Source organism: Ovis aries, chromosome 1, assembly GCF_016772045.2.
Source record: "Ovis aries strain OAR_USU_Benz2616 breed Rambouillet chromosome 1, ARS-UI_Ramb_v3.0, whole genome shotgun sequence".
Taxonomy (NCBI): Eukaryota; Metazoa; Chordata; class Mammalia; order Artiodactyla; family Bovidae; genus Ovis; species Ovis aries.
Window position 1 is genome coordinate 247,821,346 of NC_056054.1, and position 18,711 is coordinate 247,840,056.

The 18,711-nt window shown below is 42.0% G+C and overlaps 1 protein-coding gene across 4 annotated transcripts in view; it reads right to left on the bottom strand.

Annotated features, from left to right (window-relative positions):
* Positions 1 to 1,522: 1,522 nt before the first annotated feature.
* Positions 1,523 to 18,711, bottom strand: part of LOC101108102 (uncharacterized) — a 60,548-nt gene continuing 43,359 nt past the window's right edge. For all 4 annotated transcript variants that reach the window (XM_060395066.1, XM_027959791.3, XM_015092633.4 and 1 more), the window contains 3 exons: positions 18,245 to 18,351; positions 7,901 to 8,013; positions 1,523 to 7,024 (listed from right to left, as the gene is read on the bottom strand). In XM_060395066.1, coding sequence (XP_060251049.1) covers positions 7,013 to 7,024; positions 7,901 to 8,013; positions 18,245 to 18,351 — 232 coding nt within the window. In that variant the 3' untranslated portion in view covers positions 1,523 to 7,012. The remainder of the gene's footprint in view (positions 7,025 to 7,900; positions 8,014 to 18,244; positions 18,352 to 18,711) is intronic.

Consider the following 18,711-nt stretch of genomic DNA (forward strand, 5'->3'; position numbering starts at 1 on the left):
TTTTATGTGTAGGAATACTGAAGTCCCCAAAAGTAATTTATAGTAATTCTGCTATATTTATAAAAGTAATTTATAGTAATTCAGAAAAGTAATTCTGCTATTCTGAGAAGGTGACAGTGGAAACTAAGGTTCTTCTGTTACTAGCCCAGGGTCATGTTATGTTTTCCCAAGCAAAGCAGATAACATCTTCTTTTAAAAGATACCGAAGCTGAGGCATGGAGACCGGAAGATGCTTGGTCACACTACCACCTAGTGGTGGCCACCTGCTGTGTCAGGATTAGGACTCAGAGCTTCGCACCTCTTTTTATTTTAATGATGAGGGTCTCATCATTCCCTCATCTCCTGGTGTCAGGCCTGGTGCCCCTGGGTCTAGGCTAACCAAACTTCAGAACTCTGGCAGAGGAGTCAAGGAGGCATTAAATGTGTAACGATACAAATATGGACACAGGGTCACATTTGGCCACATGTGCTGTTTGTTGGGTGGTGCATTAAGTGCTGTCAGAGACAGAAACCTTCCTCAAGACAGATGGAGTGAGGGAGTGAGGGAAAGCCTCATAGAAGAGGTTAAGTTTGAACTCGGCGGGAGATGGGAGGCCTTGGAGGCCAGGAAGTAAATGGAGAAAGCAAATGGACAGAGCAGTAGTGGTGGTAGCAGATATAAATCTCACCACAGTAACTTCATGAGCCAGACAAAAATGTCTGTAAACAAACCCAGATGAACCATCCAGAACATGTTTCATTCACATTAAGCTATCACATATCTGACTATCAGTTCAGTTCAGTCGCTCAGTCGTGTCCGGCTCTTTGAGACCCCATGAATCACAGCACGCCAGGCCTCCCTGTCCATCACCAACTCCTGGAGTTCACTCAGATTCACATCCATTGAGTCAGTGATTCCATCCAGCCATCTCATCCTCTGTCGTCCCCTTCTCCTCCTGCCCCCAATCCCTCCCAGCATCAAAGTCTTTTCCAATGAGTCAACTCTTTGCATGAGGTGGCCAAAGTACTGGAGTTTCAGCTTTAGCATCAGTCCTTCCAAAGAACACCCAGGGCTGATCTCCTTTAGGATGGACTGGTTGGATCTCCTTGCAGTCCAAGGGACTCTCAAGAGTCTTCTCCAACACCACAGTTCAAAAGCATCAATTCTTCAGCGCTCAGCCTTCTTCACAGTCCAACTCTTGCCGGGGTCCAGCCCCGGTGGATCCAGGGTAATTCGAAGGTGGGGATGGAATCGGCGTCCTGGAAAAAACTTAATTACAGATATAGAGGGAGATTAGAAACAGTGTAGTAGGAGAATTAGTGGAGAAAAGAGGCTGAATAACTGGTTTACATGAACTACCAATCACCACCTACGTAGGCCACAGGCGTCTTTCCATTCTCCCAGAGGAGAGGAGGCACTCAGGCCTCCCCGGTCCGATCTCAGAAGCCCAGGCAGAATTAGCAGACTTGGTGAGTACCCACATTTCAGATGGGAATTCAGCCAGGAAAACGGGGAGCAAGAAAGAAACGACACGGGGGAATCAGTCTTTCCAGAAACTGATCCGATTTCTTGATTTTTCAGGTTTGTTTAAATACCTTTTTGTTATACATAGGGATGAATACAGAGTCGCGCGGGGGTCAGCAGACCTGACCCTTGTCACAATCAGGTGCTTCATATAAATTTATACAAAGGTCTTATGAGTTTCATCATCTTCTAGCCATGAGGTCTGCTGACATTTTATGGCCCTTTCTGATACCGGTCAGTTAACCAGAAAACTTATTTTTCCAGGGGTGATTTTTTCTTAAATCGCCACCCTCCAAATAAAGTTGCATTCCTATAGGGTGAGGGTGTAGTGAGTTACAATCAAGAAAGGAATTTACTTAATCTAAGGTTTAAGATGATTAATCTTAAAGGTTAATACTTATTTCTCCTATATGCTAGTTATATTCATTATAAGGGCAGGAATATGGAGATTTAGCAGCAAATATTGGCTCAACAAATGTAAACCCTTCACCAATGTTCCCCTTAAGATCTATTTTGTCTTAAGATAGTGATAAAGTTACATTTTTGCATAGCAAGGACACAATGATTTATAACAAAGTACAGTGGTCTATAATAAAAGAGAGAATTCATTAACTCAAAAATCTAGTATTGCTAACCTTAAAAACTACTATACTTCCTTTTCTATATTCCAAATACATTGATTAATATATTCCCAGGTGCCTAAGGATATGGAGGCCTGATAGCAATCATTGACTCATCAATGAAAAAAGCCCTACGCTAATACCTCAAACTCTCTGTGCTGTTTATGGTTGAGAGGCTGTCACACAAGCTAGTCTGTCAGCAGAGAGGTTTGACCTGAGACATCCTTGTCACACCCAGTGCAGGGAATTAGCAGTAATTATTGGCACGACAAATGAAAAAACCCTTCACCAATATAATTCCTAATCAACCTGCTATACTATACTAATGATCTTCTAACTTCTCAAAAGAGTCTGTATTTAGAAAGTTTTGAAACATCCCGTGCCTCTCACAGTTGGAAGGCTGTAAACAGTCACGTGCGGTTGGACGAGCCTGATCAGGCAGGCCAGAGAACCTTCAGAGTTCTTAAGTTGAAACACTCTTATCACGCCCAGGAATTTTTATTAACTGGAGCTGCAAGTTAACTCCTTCTCTGAGAGAAATGGTTATGGGGAGAGCTCCCCATAAAGTACTCTGGTTTTGGGGGTAGATGCTCGGGAACAGGGGGTTTCCTGAGGCTTGATCACGCCTTTGCGTATGCCAAGCTTCCTTCCTCATGACCTTTGCCATGGACGGAGTTCCTCACGCTGGCTCCCAACAAACTCTCACATCCATACATGACCACTGGAAAAACCATAGCCTTGACTGCTGCTGCTAAGTTGCTTCAGTCGTGTCTGACTCTGTGAGACCCCATAGACGGCAGCCCACCAGGCCCCCCCGTCCCTGGGGTTCTCCTGGGTTGCCATTTCCTTCTCCAATGCATGAAAGTGAAAAGTGAAAGTGAAGTCGCTCAGTTGTGTCCGACTCTTAGCAACCCCATGGACTGCAACCCACCAGGCTTCTCCATCCATGGGATTTTCCAGGCAAGAGTACTGGAGTGGGGTGCCATTGCCTTCTCTAGACGGCCCTTAGTCGACAAAGTAATGTCTCTGCTTTGGAATATGCTATCTAGGTTGCTCATAACTTTTCTTCCAAGGAGTAAGCTTCTTTTAATTTCATGGCTGCAGTCACCATCTGCAGTGATTTTGGAGCCCAAGAAAATAAAGAGTCTGACACTGTTTCCACTGTTTCCCCATCTATTTCCCATGAAGTGATGGGACCGGATGCCATGATCTTCGTTTTCTGAATGTTGAGCTTTAAGCCAACCTTTTCACTCACCTCTTTCACTTTCATCAAGAGGCTTTTTGGTTCCTCTTCACTTTCTGCCATAAGGGTGGTGTCATCTGCATATCTGAGGTTATTGATATTTCTCCCAGCAATCTTGATTATAATGACTATAAATGCTAGATAATTAATTAAAAAAAAAAAAAAAGACTGGAGCCAGAAGAGGATAAAAATGCCCCAGGTGGTGGGAACTGGGCAGTTTGAAAGAGAAAAAGAGGGACCTTGGATGAAAGGCCAGACGATGATTAAGAAGGAGTGGTACCTGTTGGTGTTGAGTCTGAACCTCACCTCCCTGTCCCTGGATTATTGTGTCCTGACTTCCTTCCTATCTCTGCTCCCCACTCTAGCATTCAATCTAAAGTGCCTGTTTAATTTTCCTATACTCCTTTTCCCCCCCAGCACTCTCCTGCTCAAAATGTTCCACGGCTCTGTGTTATCATTACAGCAAAATCTAAATGTGCCAGTTGGTCCCTTAAATCCTGCGACAATATAGCACCAATCCACTTTTCCAGTGTCATTTCCTAAGCACTCCTCACTGAGACCCTCATCAGATTAGTTAGCTCAGGCATCCAAACACACCGAGGACTGTCTTTTTTTCCACCCTCACATTTTAACATGTCTGAAATTGGTCAGAACATCTCTCTACCTGTTCCAGCTACATTGCTTCTACACTGAGGAAAAACTCACTCATCCTGTTGTCCTTAGTGACCATTCTTTGCCACTATTCATTCCTCCCAGAAAAATCATGACACATTGCACTTATTGTTTTTCTTCCTCTCTTTTGGCACCAGGTCATATAACCACCCCAAAGTGCTATTACTGATGTTCATCAAACAATTGTAAGGTTGTTTTTTTTTTTAATTGACAGCTCATAAATGATAAAAACCTTAAAATAGTAAATTGAGTATCCAATGGGAAAAAAGCAAGTACTGTTAAGAGACTCTTCAGAAATTGCTACATATATACTAGCAGACATGTAACACATCAACTCATTTTAAAACTTAAAATATATATATAACATAGAGTTTACCATCCTAAAGGTTTAAAATTTATTTATTTATTTTTGGCTGTGCTGGGTCTTCATTGCAGGCAGGGGCTATTCTGGTTGCAGTGCATGGGCTTCTCATTGCAGGGGCTTCTCTTGCTGTGTAGCACAGACTCTCGGGCGCAAGGGCTTCAGTAGTCGTGACTCCTGGGCTCTAGAACATAGGTTCAGTAGTTGGGGTGCATGGGCTTAGTGGCTCCACGGCATGTGGGATATTCCTGGATCAGGGATCGAACCATTGGCTCTTTCATTGGCGGGTGGATTCTTTTCCCCTTGAGCCACCAGGGAAACCCCCATCCTAACCATTTTTAAGTGTGGATAGTTCAGAAGCATTAAGTACATTCACACTGTTATCAACCAATCTCTAGAACTTTTTCATCTTCCCAAACTGAAACTGTATTCCATGCCCATTAAACAACTCTGCATTTCGCCCTTGTCCCTCTGGCACCCACCAGTTTCCTTTCTGTTTCTGAGTTTGAGTAATCTACATACGTCACATAATTGGAATTATACAGTGTTTGTCTTTTTGTAACTGGGGTACACAGCATAAAGTCCTCCAGGCTCATCCATGCTGTAGCGTGTGTCAGAATTTCCTTCCTTTTTAAAACTGAATACTATTCCATTGTATGTGTTTACCACATTTTGCTTATCTAGTCATCCATCAGTGGATACAGGGGTTGCTTCTATCATTTAATTATGATGACTAACACTTTATGAACATAGGTGTACAATTATCTCTTCGTGATCTTGCTTTCCATTTTTTTGAACATGTAAACCCAGAGATGAAATTGCCAACTCATATTATGCCAGTTCATTTCAATGTGAAGTTTTCACATTCACTATTCTCCAGGCTGCTCTTTCTGTTTAATAGTATGACTAACGCATCTCTCCACATAAGCACTTCCACATCCACGTTGTTCTTCCTAATGACTGCACAGTATCCCACTATATACATTCCCTGTGATTTATGTCTCTGAGAACCAGTTGAGAGACATTTAGTTGTTTCCAGTGTATAATTAATAGTGCTGCTGTGAACATCTTAATACATATTTCCTTAGATATTTCTATATGCATACTTCTATACATATATATATATATACATATTTCTATAGATTGATATACTCCCAGACACGTGCAAGGAAATATGTATGCATGCCTAAGTCAAGGCTATGTTTTTTTTCACTTTGATAAACATTGTCAAAAGACCCCTAAATGTATGCGTGCCTGAGTCAAGGCTATGATTTGTTTGTTTGTTTTTCATTTTGATAGACATGGTCAGTTCAGTTCAGTCGCTCAGTCGTGTCCGACTCTTTTGTCAAAATACACCTAAATGAACACACAGATTTTACACTCCCATCCAGTGGATGTCAGTGGCAAATCTTTAAAAAGTTCTATTTTTTTTTTTTTAGCAGAAACAATTTATCAGGAAGCCTCACACATCTTACACATTGGATATATAAGTTCTGGAGATTTGTTAAGTTGCTGTCACTATTCCATAGGCTTGCTTACCCTGACTATTTCAACTCATGCCCTAATGTTTACTTTTATGTATGAGGATCTTGACTTCCTTCCTAGGTGCTAAGATCCTCAAGAGAGGACATAATTTACCATAACCATCCTCACCTCCACAATTAGATTTTTGCCTGGAACATATCAGAACTTGTTACATTATACATAGAATCAATGGCAGTTTCTAAGTGCTAAATGAAGAGATCTTAAGCCTTTTTTTTTTTTCCTATTTCTTTGTGTAGCTGTTGTAAGTGAAATAACTGGAATCACTCAGTTCTAACATCAGCAATAACACCAGTCATTAATATTAATTTTTGAAAACATACAATGAAACAGGTATTATCTTAAAATACTTGACATGTGTCACCCTCATTCAGTGCTCACCAAATGAATATGTGCTCTTCTTATCTGTGTCTTATGTAAGGAGAAACTGAGGCACAGTGAGGGTAACTGACCTGCCCAAGGTCACCTGAAAAGCAGCAGGTTTCCACAGAGAATTTTGGTTTCATTTTAATTGCCCAATCTACGCTTTTTATCCCTGCAACATGTACAATTTAACAAACCCAATTTATCATCAATATATTGATCCATGACACCTCTTCCATTTCCCATGGAGCTGTCTGAAACTTTAATGCAGGTACAGGTTGCAGTAAGCGGAGGTTTCCTCATTTGGGGTAAGATCCCTATTGTTAGAGATGTTGTCTTTCAGAAAGTGGTTATTATTTCCCAAATTCCTGTTGTTCCCAACCATAGATATATTTATGAAAGAAGATTTTTTTCTTTTCTAGATAAAGATCATGACTTCCTTCAAATTATAAACTTCACATGCACAAGAGCCCCAGAGAAGAATTCCACTTATTTTTACTAAGACCTGTTTGTGAAACCTGCATTTTACAAAATGATAAGCATGATAAGACTAATGCTATTCTGAACTTTCGTAAAAGAGTCATCAAGTTTTAGAACTTGAAAAGGGCTTGGTTACAGTGATACTTGGTTATAAGCAATATTTTTCCAGGCACATCTCATTGTCCATGGAAATAGATAGAATCCATATGGATACATGGCATTCGTATTCAGTTTTTAGCCTGTGAAGAAATGAACAGGAAATCATAATTAGAAAAAAAGAAAAAGGAAGTTCAACTTCATACAGTAGAAAGGAAGTATATGTAAATCATTACCCACCCTAAGAGGCAGAATGCTGAAGACTGAAGAATTGGTGCTTTTGAACTGTGGTGCTAGAGAAGACTCTTGAGAGTCCCTTGGACAGCAAGGTGATCAAACCAATCAATCCTAAAGGAAATAACCCTGAATATTTGTTGGAAGGACTGATGTTGAAGCTGAAGCCCCAATATTTTGGCCATCTGAGGTGAAGAGCCAACTCACTGGAAAAGACCCTGATGTTGGGAAAGATTGAAGGCAGAGGGAGACGGGGTGTCAAAGGAGGAAATAGTTGGATGACGTCATCGTCTCAATGGGCATGAGTCTGAGCAAACTCTGGGAGATGGTGAAGGACAGGGAAGCCTGGCGTGCTGTAGCCCATGGGGTCACAGAGTCAGACACAACTTACTGACTGAACAACAAAAAGAGGCAACACAGCACAGCTTCATAAAGAATTTAGATAAATTCACCGCTTCCGACCCACAGTAGGCTGATGGGAACCAGAATGTGTGTGTGGGGGGGGGGGGGGGGGGGGGGGGGGGGGTGTTGGTGGGGAAAGTTCAGAGAGAGGCGGCAGAGTTTGCACTAATCTGTGAAAGAACTGTGCTGTTCTCCTGCTTGTCCTACAGTTATCATCCATCAGGGTGCAATGATGGCTTAGGGGAGTGTGGCTTCGAACTCAAATGCTCATGCTCTCAGGAAGCTCATGCGCTGCTCACGGCACCATCTACCCCAACGGAGTACCCAGGCTCCATACAGTGCCCCCTGGTGGCTGCTACTCGCATAGATAGCCAAGAGCATACCTTTTTCTTCTTTTTATGGGTAATACTAGATTTCTTGCTGTTTTTCCAAATAGATCTGAAGGTGTCTGAAGAGATCTGGGGAGTGACTGTAATTTTTAAAACTGGCAGTTTACCTGAGAGGAGGAAGAACATAATAGTGATGGGTAGGCTATCTCACAATTCCATGATGGACTGGGTCTTAGCATTCTGAGCAGGGCATTCTCCCACAGTTTATTAACTGGGCAACTTTCCTTTTACCTAATACCTTTTCCTTATATCTCCTTGATGTGAGTGATCATAATAATTTCTGTGATAATTTCTTGTACTAGTCCTTTCTTTTTCTATTCCACTGTCATATCCTTTACCTGGATCATTCTAGTTGCCTTCTAACTAGTCCTAACCTCAGACTTCCACAATCCCAAGTCCATCCTGGACCCAGTTTCCAGATTAATCATCCAAAAGCAAAATTCTGATCTTTTAGTTCATCAGCTCTGATAACATTATTGACTCTCCATCTTTAGCAGATATCTCTTATTTGTGCTCGCCAAGCCTCCACTGTGGCTTCTTGGTGGAACAGAACATTGAGTTTCCTTTGGGGTTCCACTCACCTGCCCTCCAGGGTTGGGTATATAACTCAGACCTGGCCGATTCATGCATTTCTCCCTGGCAGTGACTGGTCAATGGCTGTACATGTAACTTGTGGTGGTCCAATGAATGTGAAGAGAAAGGATCTTTCTTAAGATTAAACAGGCAGAATGTAAACTCCTGGCTAGTGCTTCCCTACTTGCCACTGTGCGGAAAGAATCTGCCTAAGAATAAAGTCAACCTAGAAGCAGGACTTCCAGGAGGTGGGAGTAGATGGCATCATTTGAATCCCTGACTCTAAGGGAAACTGTAAGCTAGAACCAACTCTGGACTTTCCATTATATGAGCCAATAACATTTTTTTTGTAATGAAATCACTTTGAATTGATTTCATATAACTTAAAACCAAGATTTCTCACTGATTTTCCTATATAGACCTGCGATATTGGTGGCACTGGTAAAGAACCTGCCTGCCAATGCAAGTAGACTTAAGAGATGTGGGTTCGGTCCCTGGGTCAGAAAGATCCCCTGGAGGAGGTCATGGCAACCCACTCAAGTATTTTTGCCTGGAGAATCCCATGGACAGAGGACCCTGGCAGGCTGCAATCCATAGGGTCGCAGAGAGTCTGACATGACTGAAGTAACTTAGCATGCACACATTATGATTTATAAGAAATATATTTGGTCATTCAGGTGACCAAATATATATGAGAAATATACATTTCTTGTGATATTTGTCCATGGTTCCTGGCTCACAGCTCCCACAACCCTTGGAATTTCCTGAGAGATAAGAGTAATGGGAATAGCTTGTATTATATTTGGTCTCAAGTCCTGAAAACCCTTCAAAGCCATCAAGGTGAAATTAGTGTCTTTTTATTCATAACAAGCCCCTTCTTACCATGGGCTGGGGCTACGTTAATAAAGTGACTTTCAAAAATTCCCTAAAGAGTGGGACTGCTTGCCAAGGGAACCAACCTGGAATGGAGCTTTGGAACTTTCAAGTCTCTGATTTCCAGGGAGGGGAGGCTGGTGGTTAATGGCCACCAATGGCCAACAATTTAACCAACCATGCCTATGTGATGTGGAGAAGGCAATGGCAACCCACTCCAGTACTCTTGCTTGGAAAATCCCATGGGCAGAGGAGCCTGGTAGGCTGCAGTCCATGGGGTCGTGAAGAGTCGGACACGACTGAGCGACTTAGCAGCAGCCGCAGCCTATGTGATGAAGCCTTCGTAAGAACCAAAAGGATGAGGTTCAGAGAGTGTCTAAGTTGAGGAAAGAGAATGCTTCCATGTGTCACTGTGCTGGGTCCCAGACTCCAGGAGGACAGAAGCTCCTTTGGGACCTCACCCTGTGTACATCTTCAGCTGGCTGTTGATGTATAGCCTTTAATGTCCTTTGCAATAAACTGACAATTAGTGAGTAAACTGGTTTCCTGTATCCTAGTTGAACCTAAGGAGGGGCTCGTGAGAGACTCTGATTTATAGTCAGTTGGTCAGAAGTACAAGTAACAAAGGGCTTCCCAGGTGGCACTAGTGGTCAAGAACCCGCCTGCAATGCAGGAGCCGTAAGAGACAAGGGTTCTATCCTTGGGTCGGGACGATCCCCTGGAGGAGGACGCGGCAACCCACCCCAGTATTCTTGCCTGGAGAATCCCCGTGGACAGAGGAGCCTGGCAGCCTACAGTCCACAGGGTCACAAAGAGTTGGACACAACTGAAGTGCCTCAGCACAGCAGCATGGCACACAGGTAACCACCTGGATTTGAACTGAGGTTGAAACTTGAAGATGTCTTTAGAAGAGTGGGATGAGGTCAGGCTGGGCACAGTAAAGGGTGGTGCAGGGCAAGGGGCTTGGAACTGTAAGGCAGTATGGTTTATAATTTCAGGACTTGGAAAGGGCCAGAACCTGGGTCACTGAGGGTCTGGGTGGTGACAATGCGCCTGGGAGAGAAAGGAGTCAGTATCCTGGGTGGATGATTTCCCCTGGTGATCGATGGTTATCAGTACTTGGGTCCTTTCATCCTATGGCTCATAGGGAAAATCAGGGTGTGTGTTAATGTGGTGGGGGTCTGCTCTGATGCTCCACAGTGGGGTTTGTCCAGGACAAAATCTAAGGTAATCATCTTCCAGGGGCATGCCTATATTGGAAGAGCATGCAGTAGCCCCTTGTATTTCCTAGGTCTATTTTTAAGTTAATTGATTTAATTAATTAAAATGTTAAACTGAGTAACTTAAAAATTAAAAGTCAATTTAAAATTTAATTATTGAAAGATTAATTAGTTTTGCTGTGTTGAGTCTTAGTTGTGGCTTGTGGGGTCTTCCTTGTGTCAAGTGGGATCTTTCGTTGCAGTGCACAGACCCGCTAGTTGTGGCGTGGGGTCTTGGTTGCACTGTGGCACGTGGGATCATAGTTCCCCAACCAGGGATCCAACCTGAGTCCCCTGTATTTGAAGGTAGATTCTTAACCATGGTACCACCAGGGAAGTCCCTTCTTGGGTCCACTTTTGGCCCAGGAGTGTGTCTTCTACGTTCCCTGTTAGAGCGGCAGGTTATACAGATGCGAGTCTGCTAGGTGACTCAAGGGGCCATGCCGAATGTCTAATAAAGAGACTGGTTTCTCACTTGGGCCACCCTGAAGGGGTCGCTGGCTTCAAGGGCCTTTGACAAAGGACTGGCTGACTGATCTATAGCAATCTAAGAGTTTGAGGCAAAGACAGCCACCTCCCTGCTTGATCTCTTTTCTCCTCTTCTAAAAGAACTCTTTTTTTTATTTTTTTAAGTGTAACAATGTGCCCAGCTATTAAAAAAATCTATTTTCCAGTCCTCCTGGGAATTAAGTGTGGGCATGTGACATACTTCTCACCAACTAGATGTAAGCAGAACTATTCCTGGGAATTTCAGAGATTTTCCTCATATAGGTGTCCACAATTTCTCCTTGTCCCTTCCTTCTTCTGGTGTGGAATAGAAATGGGAGGCTGCAGGTGAAGCAGCCACTTTGCAACCACGAGGATAAACCTTGAGGATAGCCTTGCTGAGGTTAATGGTGAAGAAAGAGAGGGAACTTGGGATGTGAATGACATGGTGGAGTGTCTCTTACCTCCCCTGTCTTCCTCTACCTTATTAAACCACTGTAGCTGGTTCTTTTCCACACAGCCAAGCATCATCTCAATAGGTGTGAATCATAGTCGTGGAGAGAAACAAAACTCAGAGTTTAAAAGAAAGAAACAGGATAGGTCCAAAGTAGAGGAAAACAAGGTCTTCAATAGGAAAAGAAGGTCCAACGTCATGATCACTGAGAAAGGCAGGAAGAGTGTGGGATTCATGGCTCTGGCTGAAAGGAGTTATGGGGGTTGGAGACCATTCAAAATAGGGCCAGCAGTATGGTTTGGGGGCCAGCCTGAAGCCTCAGAGTGTTGGTATAGCACCCAAACCCACAAAAGACTGTCATGTTCCCTGAACATACTTTTGGTCATCAGTTTCTTCTCCTTATAAAGTTCTACCCATTCTTCAATGCTCCAAGTCCTTAGCAGAAGCTGAGATGACTTAAGATGGTATTAGATACTGAGATGGAATTATATAATGGTGACTGGCATGATGAGAAAGCTATGCCCTGTTCAATTCTCTAAAAATATTTCAGTCAAAATAATGCATACATATAACTAAACAGTTAAGTACCTATTTGAAATAGTCCCCTTAATTTCTTTTATTTCTCACATAGCTATCATTATTTCTTTCAAAATACTTAAGCATTTCGAATCCCCTATTAATTCAGTTTTTAATGCAATATTCCCCCTTTTTAAAGTCCTCCATTTTTCTGACCTCAACCATCATCTGGGACTCCCTTTTCTACAGTTCTTCTGATTTCTGCATTCTGTATTCTTTGTCTATGTGATTTATTCCCTCACTTTGCTCCAGTATATCCTCTGGAAGCTTTCTGAGAATGGATACAGAGGAGGTACAGAGTTTGAGTCCTTTCAAGCTACAAACATCTCTAGTTTCCACTCACACTTGGTTAGGAGTTAGGAATGTGTAGAGTTCTCACGGAGTTGTCATGGCAGAGCTCCTTTGCCTCTAGTTTTCAGTTACGAAGTCCATGATTTTCCTGGCTTCCAGTCCTTCGTAGGCAATCTTTCTTTCTCTTCTTATATAGTGTTGCGTGTGCTAGTCACTCAGTCGTGTCCAACTCTTTAAGACCCCATGGTGTGTCCATGGAATTCTCTAGGCAAGGATACTGAAGTGGGTTGCCATTCCTTTCTCCAGGGGATCTTCCTGACCCAGGGATCGAACCTGGGTCTCCTGCACTGCAGGCAGATTCTTTACCAGCTGAGCTAGCAGGGAAGCCCTGTATGTTGTTAGGGTCTACCTTTTATTCCTAGCATTCTGCAAGCCATGATTGTCATGCACTCTGCTGAGCACTCAGTGGGCTCTTTCAATATGCAGATTTATGTCCCTTGGTTCTGGGAAAGTTCTTGGTTTATTCCTTTGATAATTCCCTTCCCTCACTTCTTTCTTTTCTTTCTGAAATTATGAGTTAGCTACTGGTGCTCTTAGACTGATCCTCTTGCTCATATTTTCTCACCAATTTTTCATCTCCCTATTTTTTGGTCTACTTTTGAAGACTTTCTTGACTTCATTTTTCAACATTTGTTTGAAGTTTTAATTTTCACTTTCTAAGAACCTAATTTTTTTTTCTAATCTTTTTTCATAGCATCCTGTTCTTGTTTTATAGATGCATGATTTTCTGTTTCACTGAGAGTGTTATAACTTATTTCTTCTTAAAGTTTTTCACATAGTCTCTATATCTTCAGGGCTCTTTTATTCTCTTTGTTTCAGGCATGGTTTCCTGTGTTGGAGATTCTGAGATTTCTGTTCACAGTGAAGCAAGAGGCATCCAAAGGCTGATGGGAAACTCCTGTGTATGTACAGGGCTTCTTTGAATGGTGAGGAAGTGGCCAGCTCTCAGCATCTGGAGTTCCTTTCTTTGGGGCTGTTCAGTTTTTCAAAGAATACCCCAGTCTTCTACATGACTATCAGCCTTCTGGAAGCAAGGCAGACAAAGATAGCTTGGGTGAAGAGAAAGGCTGAATCCCAGATGTTCAATGTATAGAATTTTCCTTACTCCTATTTCTAGCTTCTCACCTCAAGCTCATTGCTGGGTGTCCTGGGACTGCTGAAAGGCTGTTTCATTTTTCCAGAGAAAACTCTCTAAGTGTTCTCTCTGCTTTTACTCTTGCCCCACCCCCACCCCACCCGGAATCTGTTTCAATTTAGAGCTGGGATGATCCTGTTAAAACGTGGGTCAGATCAGGTCACAACTCAGCTTAAAATTCTCAGGTGCTTTTCCATCTCAATAGAGTTAAAAACTAAAGTTCTCGTAATTGTCTAGAAGGCCCCCCACCCTCCACACTTACTTCTTGGCATTGTTACCTTATTGCCTTCCCGTTCTCTCTCACCCCATTCCAGCCCTGCTGGCTGCCTTTCTGGCATTGGAACACACCAGGTAGGCGCCTGCTTTATGGCCACTGTGCTTGCTATTCATTTACCTGGAATGTGCACCTCACAGATATTTACATGGCTTGCTCCCTTCCTCCTTTGGGTCTTTATTCAAATGTCTTTTTTCCCTGGCAGCCTCCAGCCCCTGACATACACACACTATCTCCTTTTCTTGCTTTATTTTTCTTTGAAGTATAATCTCCATATGATACACAATCATATTTTCCTTCTTTTTGAAGTAGCTGATTTAATGTCTGTCATTCTCCACTAGGAAGTAAGCCCCATGAAGGCAGGAATTCACTGCTTAATTACCAGCACTGAGAGTAGGGCCTGGCACACAAAAGGCATTTAATAAATGTATGTGAAAGAAATAAGTATGAATAAATAAACAAAGTGATCCTGAAGTATTCTGGTTCTTTTTTAAAGAAAAAATTAGTCAAAAAACAGTGCTGTGAGATGTGGAAAGAGACTTGTCTTTCTGTTAAATTTTTTTTAAACACATGAAGTTGATGTTTCTGAGGAAACATTGTTATTGTGTATATTCCATCGTTAAAATAGGTCATTAAGAACTCCTTGGCTGGCAAATAAATAGCCTTAGGCTATTAATTTGGATTTCATGAGAGAAGGAGAATTAGAATTAAAAATTAGCTTAATAACTTATTAATTATAAGAACACAGAAGCAATCAGAAGAACATTAGTTCTCTAACCAGTAATATTACTAATTGCTTTTAATGTTTAAAATGATGTCATGTTAGGGCTAAATGTCAAGATATTTTCCCTGTAGAATCCAACCAAGTAACCTTGGTTTGAAGAGTCTTTTCTGGTATTCAAACTAACAAATCTGATTGAACTGCTCCAGCAGAAATATCTCATAATTATTTGGTTCAGAAGATGAATGCATTCAAACTATTCATATGTACACTACATTTGGGAAAAGCTGATTTCTTGAATTAGAAGGGACATTTTAATGCTTTTTAAATGAATATTTTCAAGCAGGTATTTCATGATCATCTTCCTACTTATGCTAATTTACCAAGCAAGCACTATGTTTTGCAGCTCCAAATACATACTCAGTGATAATTATTTTCCATCAACCATCTGAGACCACCCATCATTAGCACCCACTGCAGCCTTATAATGTCTTCTGGTGCAGTGTGTAATGAGAGAGTTGCTACAGTGCCAAGAAAAAGCAAATGAAATCATTAACCTGCCTTCTGTTTATTAAGCCTAAATTAAAGTTACATTTAAATTAATTTTAACAGAATAAATCTGTTTAGTTTAAATTCAACTTAAATGGACTAGGAAGTAGATGTTCTGTTTCTCTAAAAATAAAGGGATGATCTTAAAATCCTGGAATCACTTGATTGACTGTTAAATGGCAATGCAGTAATTTCAGTTTAAAAATGACAGTGGGAAAAAAAGTGACAGTGAAGTAAACAGTAATATAATTCTCTCTAAAGCTGCCAGCGTTAAAAAAAAACAAACAAACAACTGCTGTGTGGAATTATGTCATGTCTCTAATAAGACTTTTATTGTAAAAATGATAGAAGACTGGATGCTTATATCATTTCATTCTCTCCACATAATCTACCAGATAGTGTACCAAGATGTGTCCCGTGTTTTATTAACACTGAGTTTGGATTTTCAAATGTGTCTCTGCTGTCTTTCATTGAGCTTTATTGAAAATGACCTTTCTTTGTACACACTGCTATTTTTAAAATGGATAACCAATAAAAAACCTACTGTATAGCACATGGAACTCTGCTCAATGTTATGTGACAGCCTGGATGGGAGGGGGATTTGGGGGAGAATGGACACACATGTATGGCTGAGTCCCTTCACTGTTCATCTGAAATTATCACAACATTGCTAATAAGCTATACCCCAGTGAAAAATGTTTTGGTGTTAAAAAGAAATAGATAAATACAATTTATAAATAAAGTGACCTATCCTCACTTTTCCACCAGCAGTAAGAGTGGCTATCATTAATCCTGGACATGTGTATAGTGAAGGAGAGGACAGGTGTGGCCAGAACTAAACAGCTGGTTCGATATGTGAGCCTCTCACTTTCAAAGGATTTTTGTTGTTGCTCAGTGGCCCAGTCATGTCCAACTCTTTGCGACTCTATGGACTGCAGCCCACCAGGCCTCCCTGTCCCTCACCATCTCCCGAAGTTTGCCTAAGTTCATGTCCATTGCATTGGTGATGCCATCCATCCAGCCATCTCATTCTCTGATGCCCTCTTCTCCTTTTGCCCTCAATCTTTCCCAGCATCAGGGACTTTTCCAATGAATCAGCTGTTTACTGCAGATGACAAAAATATTGGAGCATCAGCTTTAGCATCAGTTCTTCCAATGAGTATTTAGGGTTGATTTCCCTTAAGACTGACTGGTTTGATCTTGCCATCCAAGGAGCCCTCAGGAGTCTTCTCCAGCACCATAGTTCAAAGGCATCAATTCTTTGGCATGCTGTCTTCTTTATGGTCCAGTTCTCACAACTGTACATGACCACTGGGAAGACCATAGCCTTGACTATGTAGACCTTTGTTGGCAGAGTAATGTCTCTTCTTTTCAATATACTATCTAAGTTTTTCATAGCTATCCTGCCAAGAAGCAAATGACTTCTGATTTCATGGCTGCAGTCACCATCTGCAGTGGTTTTAGAGTCCAAGAAGAGGAAGTCTGTCACTACTTCCACCTTTTCCCCCTCTATTTGCCATGAAGTGATGGGGCTGGATGCCATGATCTTAGTTTTTTTAATATTTAGTTTTAAGCTGGCTCTTTCACTTTCCTCCTTCACCCTCATCAAGAGCTCTTTAGTCCCTCCTCACTTTCTGCCATTAGAGTGGTATCATCTGCATATCTGAAGTTGTTGATGTTTCTCCTGTCTATCTTGATACCAGCTTGTAACTCATCCAGCCTGGCATTTCTCATGATGTGCTCAGCATATAGGTTAAATAAACAGGGTGACAGCAGACAGCTCTGTCATACTCGTTTCTCAATCTTGAACCAGTCAGTTGTTTCAACAGGGTTCTAACTGTTGCTTCTTGACCCCATACAGGTTTCTTAGGAGACGGGTAAGGCAGTCTGGTATTCCCATCTCTTTTAGAGCTTTCCACAGTTTATTATGATCCACACAGTTAAAGGCTTTGGCATAGTCGATGAAAGAGATGTAGATGTTTTTCTGGAATTCCCTAGCTTTCTCTATGATCCAGCGAATGTTGGCAATTTGATCTCTGGTTCCTCTGCCTTTTCTAAACCTTGCTTGCACATCTGGAATTTCTTAGTTTGCATAATGCTGAAGCCTAGCATGCAAGATTTTAAACATAACCTTACTAGCATGGGAGATGAATGCAACTGTCTGATGGTTAGAACATTCTTTAGTACTACCCTTCTTGGGAACTGGGATGAAGCTTGACCTTTTCCAGGCCTGTGGCCACTGCTGAGTCTTCCAGATTTGCTAACATAATGAATGCAACACCTTGATGACATCATCCATTAGGGTTTTGAAGAGCTCTGCTGGAATTTCATCACATCCACTAGCTTTATCAACAGCAGTGCTTCCTAAGGCCCACTTGACTTCACTCCCCAATGTCTGGCTCTGGATTACAAAAGGATTACATGATAAAAAAATACCCTAATGCTCTCTCTGTACCTATCACACTCGAGCCATTCTTTGATGATCCAGGAAGCACATCAGAATCTCATGAGGGCTGTTACTTTAGTTTTCCGGTTGATACCTGGAGAAATCTTTGCAGGTCAGGTTGGGAGAAAGAATAGAGAACAGGAGACAAGTCCTCAGAGAATAGGTGAGGATAAGAATACAGGGCTTCCCTGGTGATTCAGATGGTAAAGAATCTGTCTGCAATGCAGGAGACCCAGCGTCGATCCCTGGGGAAGATCCCCTGGAGAAGGGAATGGCAACCCACTCTGGTATTCTTGTTTGGAGAATTTATGGACAGAGGAGCCTGGTGGGCTACAGTACATGGGGTCGCAAAGAGTCAGACACGACTGAGTGACTAACACTTTCACTTTTCAAGAGCACAGGAGAAAAGAAAGGGCAATAGCGAAAATTTCGTTTCAACAACATTTATCACCTAGATCAAAGACTACATATCACATCCTAAGAGCACTTGAACTTAATGCAAATCACAGGCCACACAATGGTGGCCAGCCTGTGACAGCCAGTTATTCAGTGGAAAAAGTGGAGCAAGTTGTGAGTGGTGCAGCATTTGGGAAGGAGTGGATGTGGACAGGTGAAGGGGAACACAGACTGCAAACACCTACCTGTCTTTCTGGCTCTCAGTGCTTCAAGTAGGTCAACAGCAGCCTTTTCTCCCAGGGCATTGTTTCCAAGGTCAATCTCCTCTAAGTGGGCAGAGTATTTGATCAGGCTGACCAGAGAAAGTGACAAAACAAAATGATGTGGTACCAAGCATGGTTACGCAAAGAAACGCAATCCAGTTATTTTGGAGTGTGCTCTTTTTTCTTCTTTTTTAAGGTTCTCTCCACCGCCCCCTCCTCTCCCTCCGAAAGATGCGGCACTGACCCAGTTTGAAACTGAAGACATCCTGAATACAGTTTCCCCCTCAATTTTATCTCTCTAGTTTGGGTGCCTTTCCTAAGTAAGCTGGTACAATAAGGATTTTAGTTGCCTTCAATATTCCATGCATTTATTTATTCAAAAGATATGGCATGTTATTGCACAGTGCTTCTCAGTCTTTTAGGTTTTACACACCAGTAAAAGGTCAGAT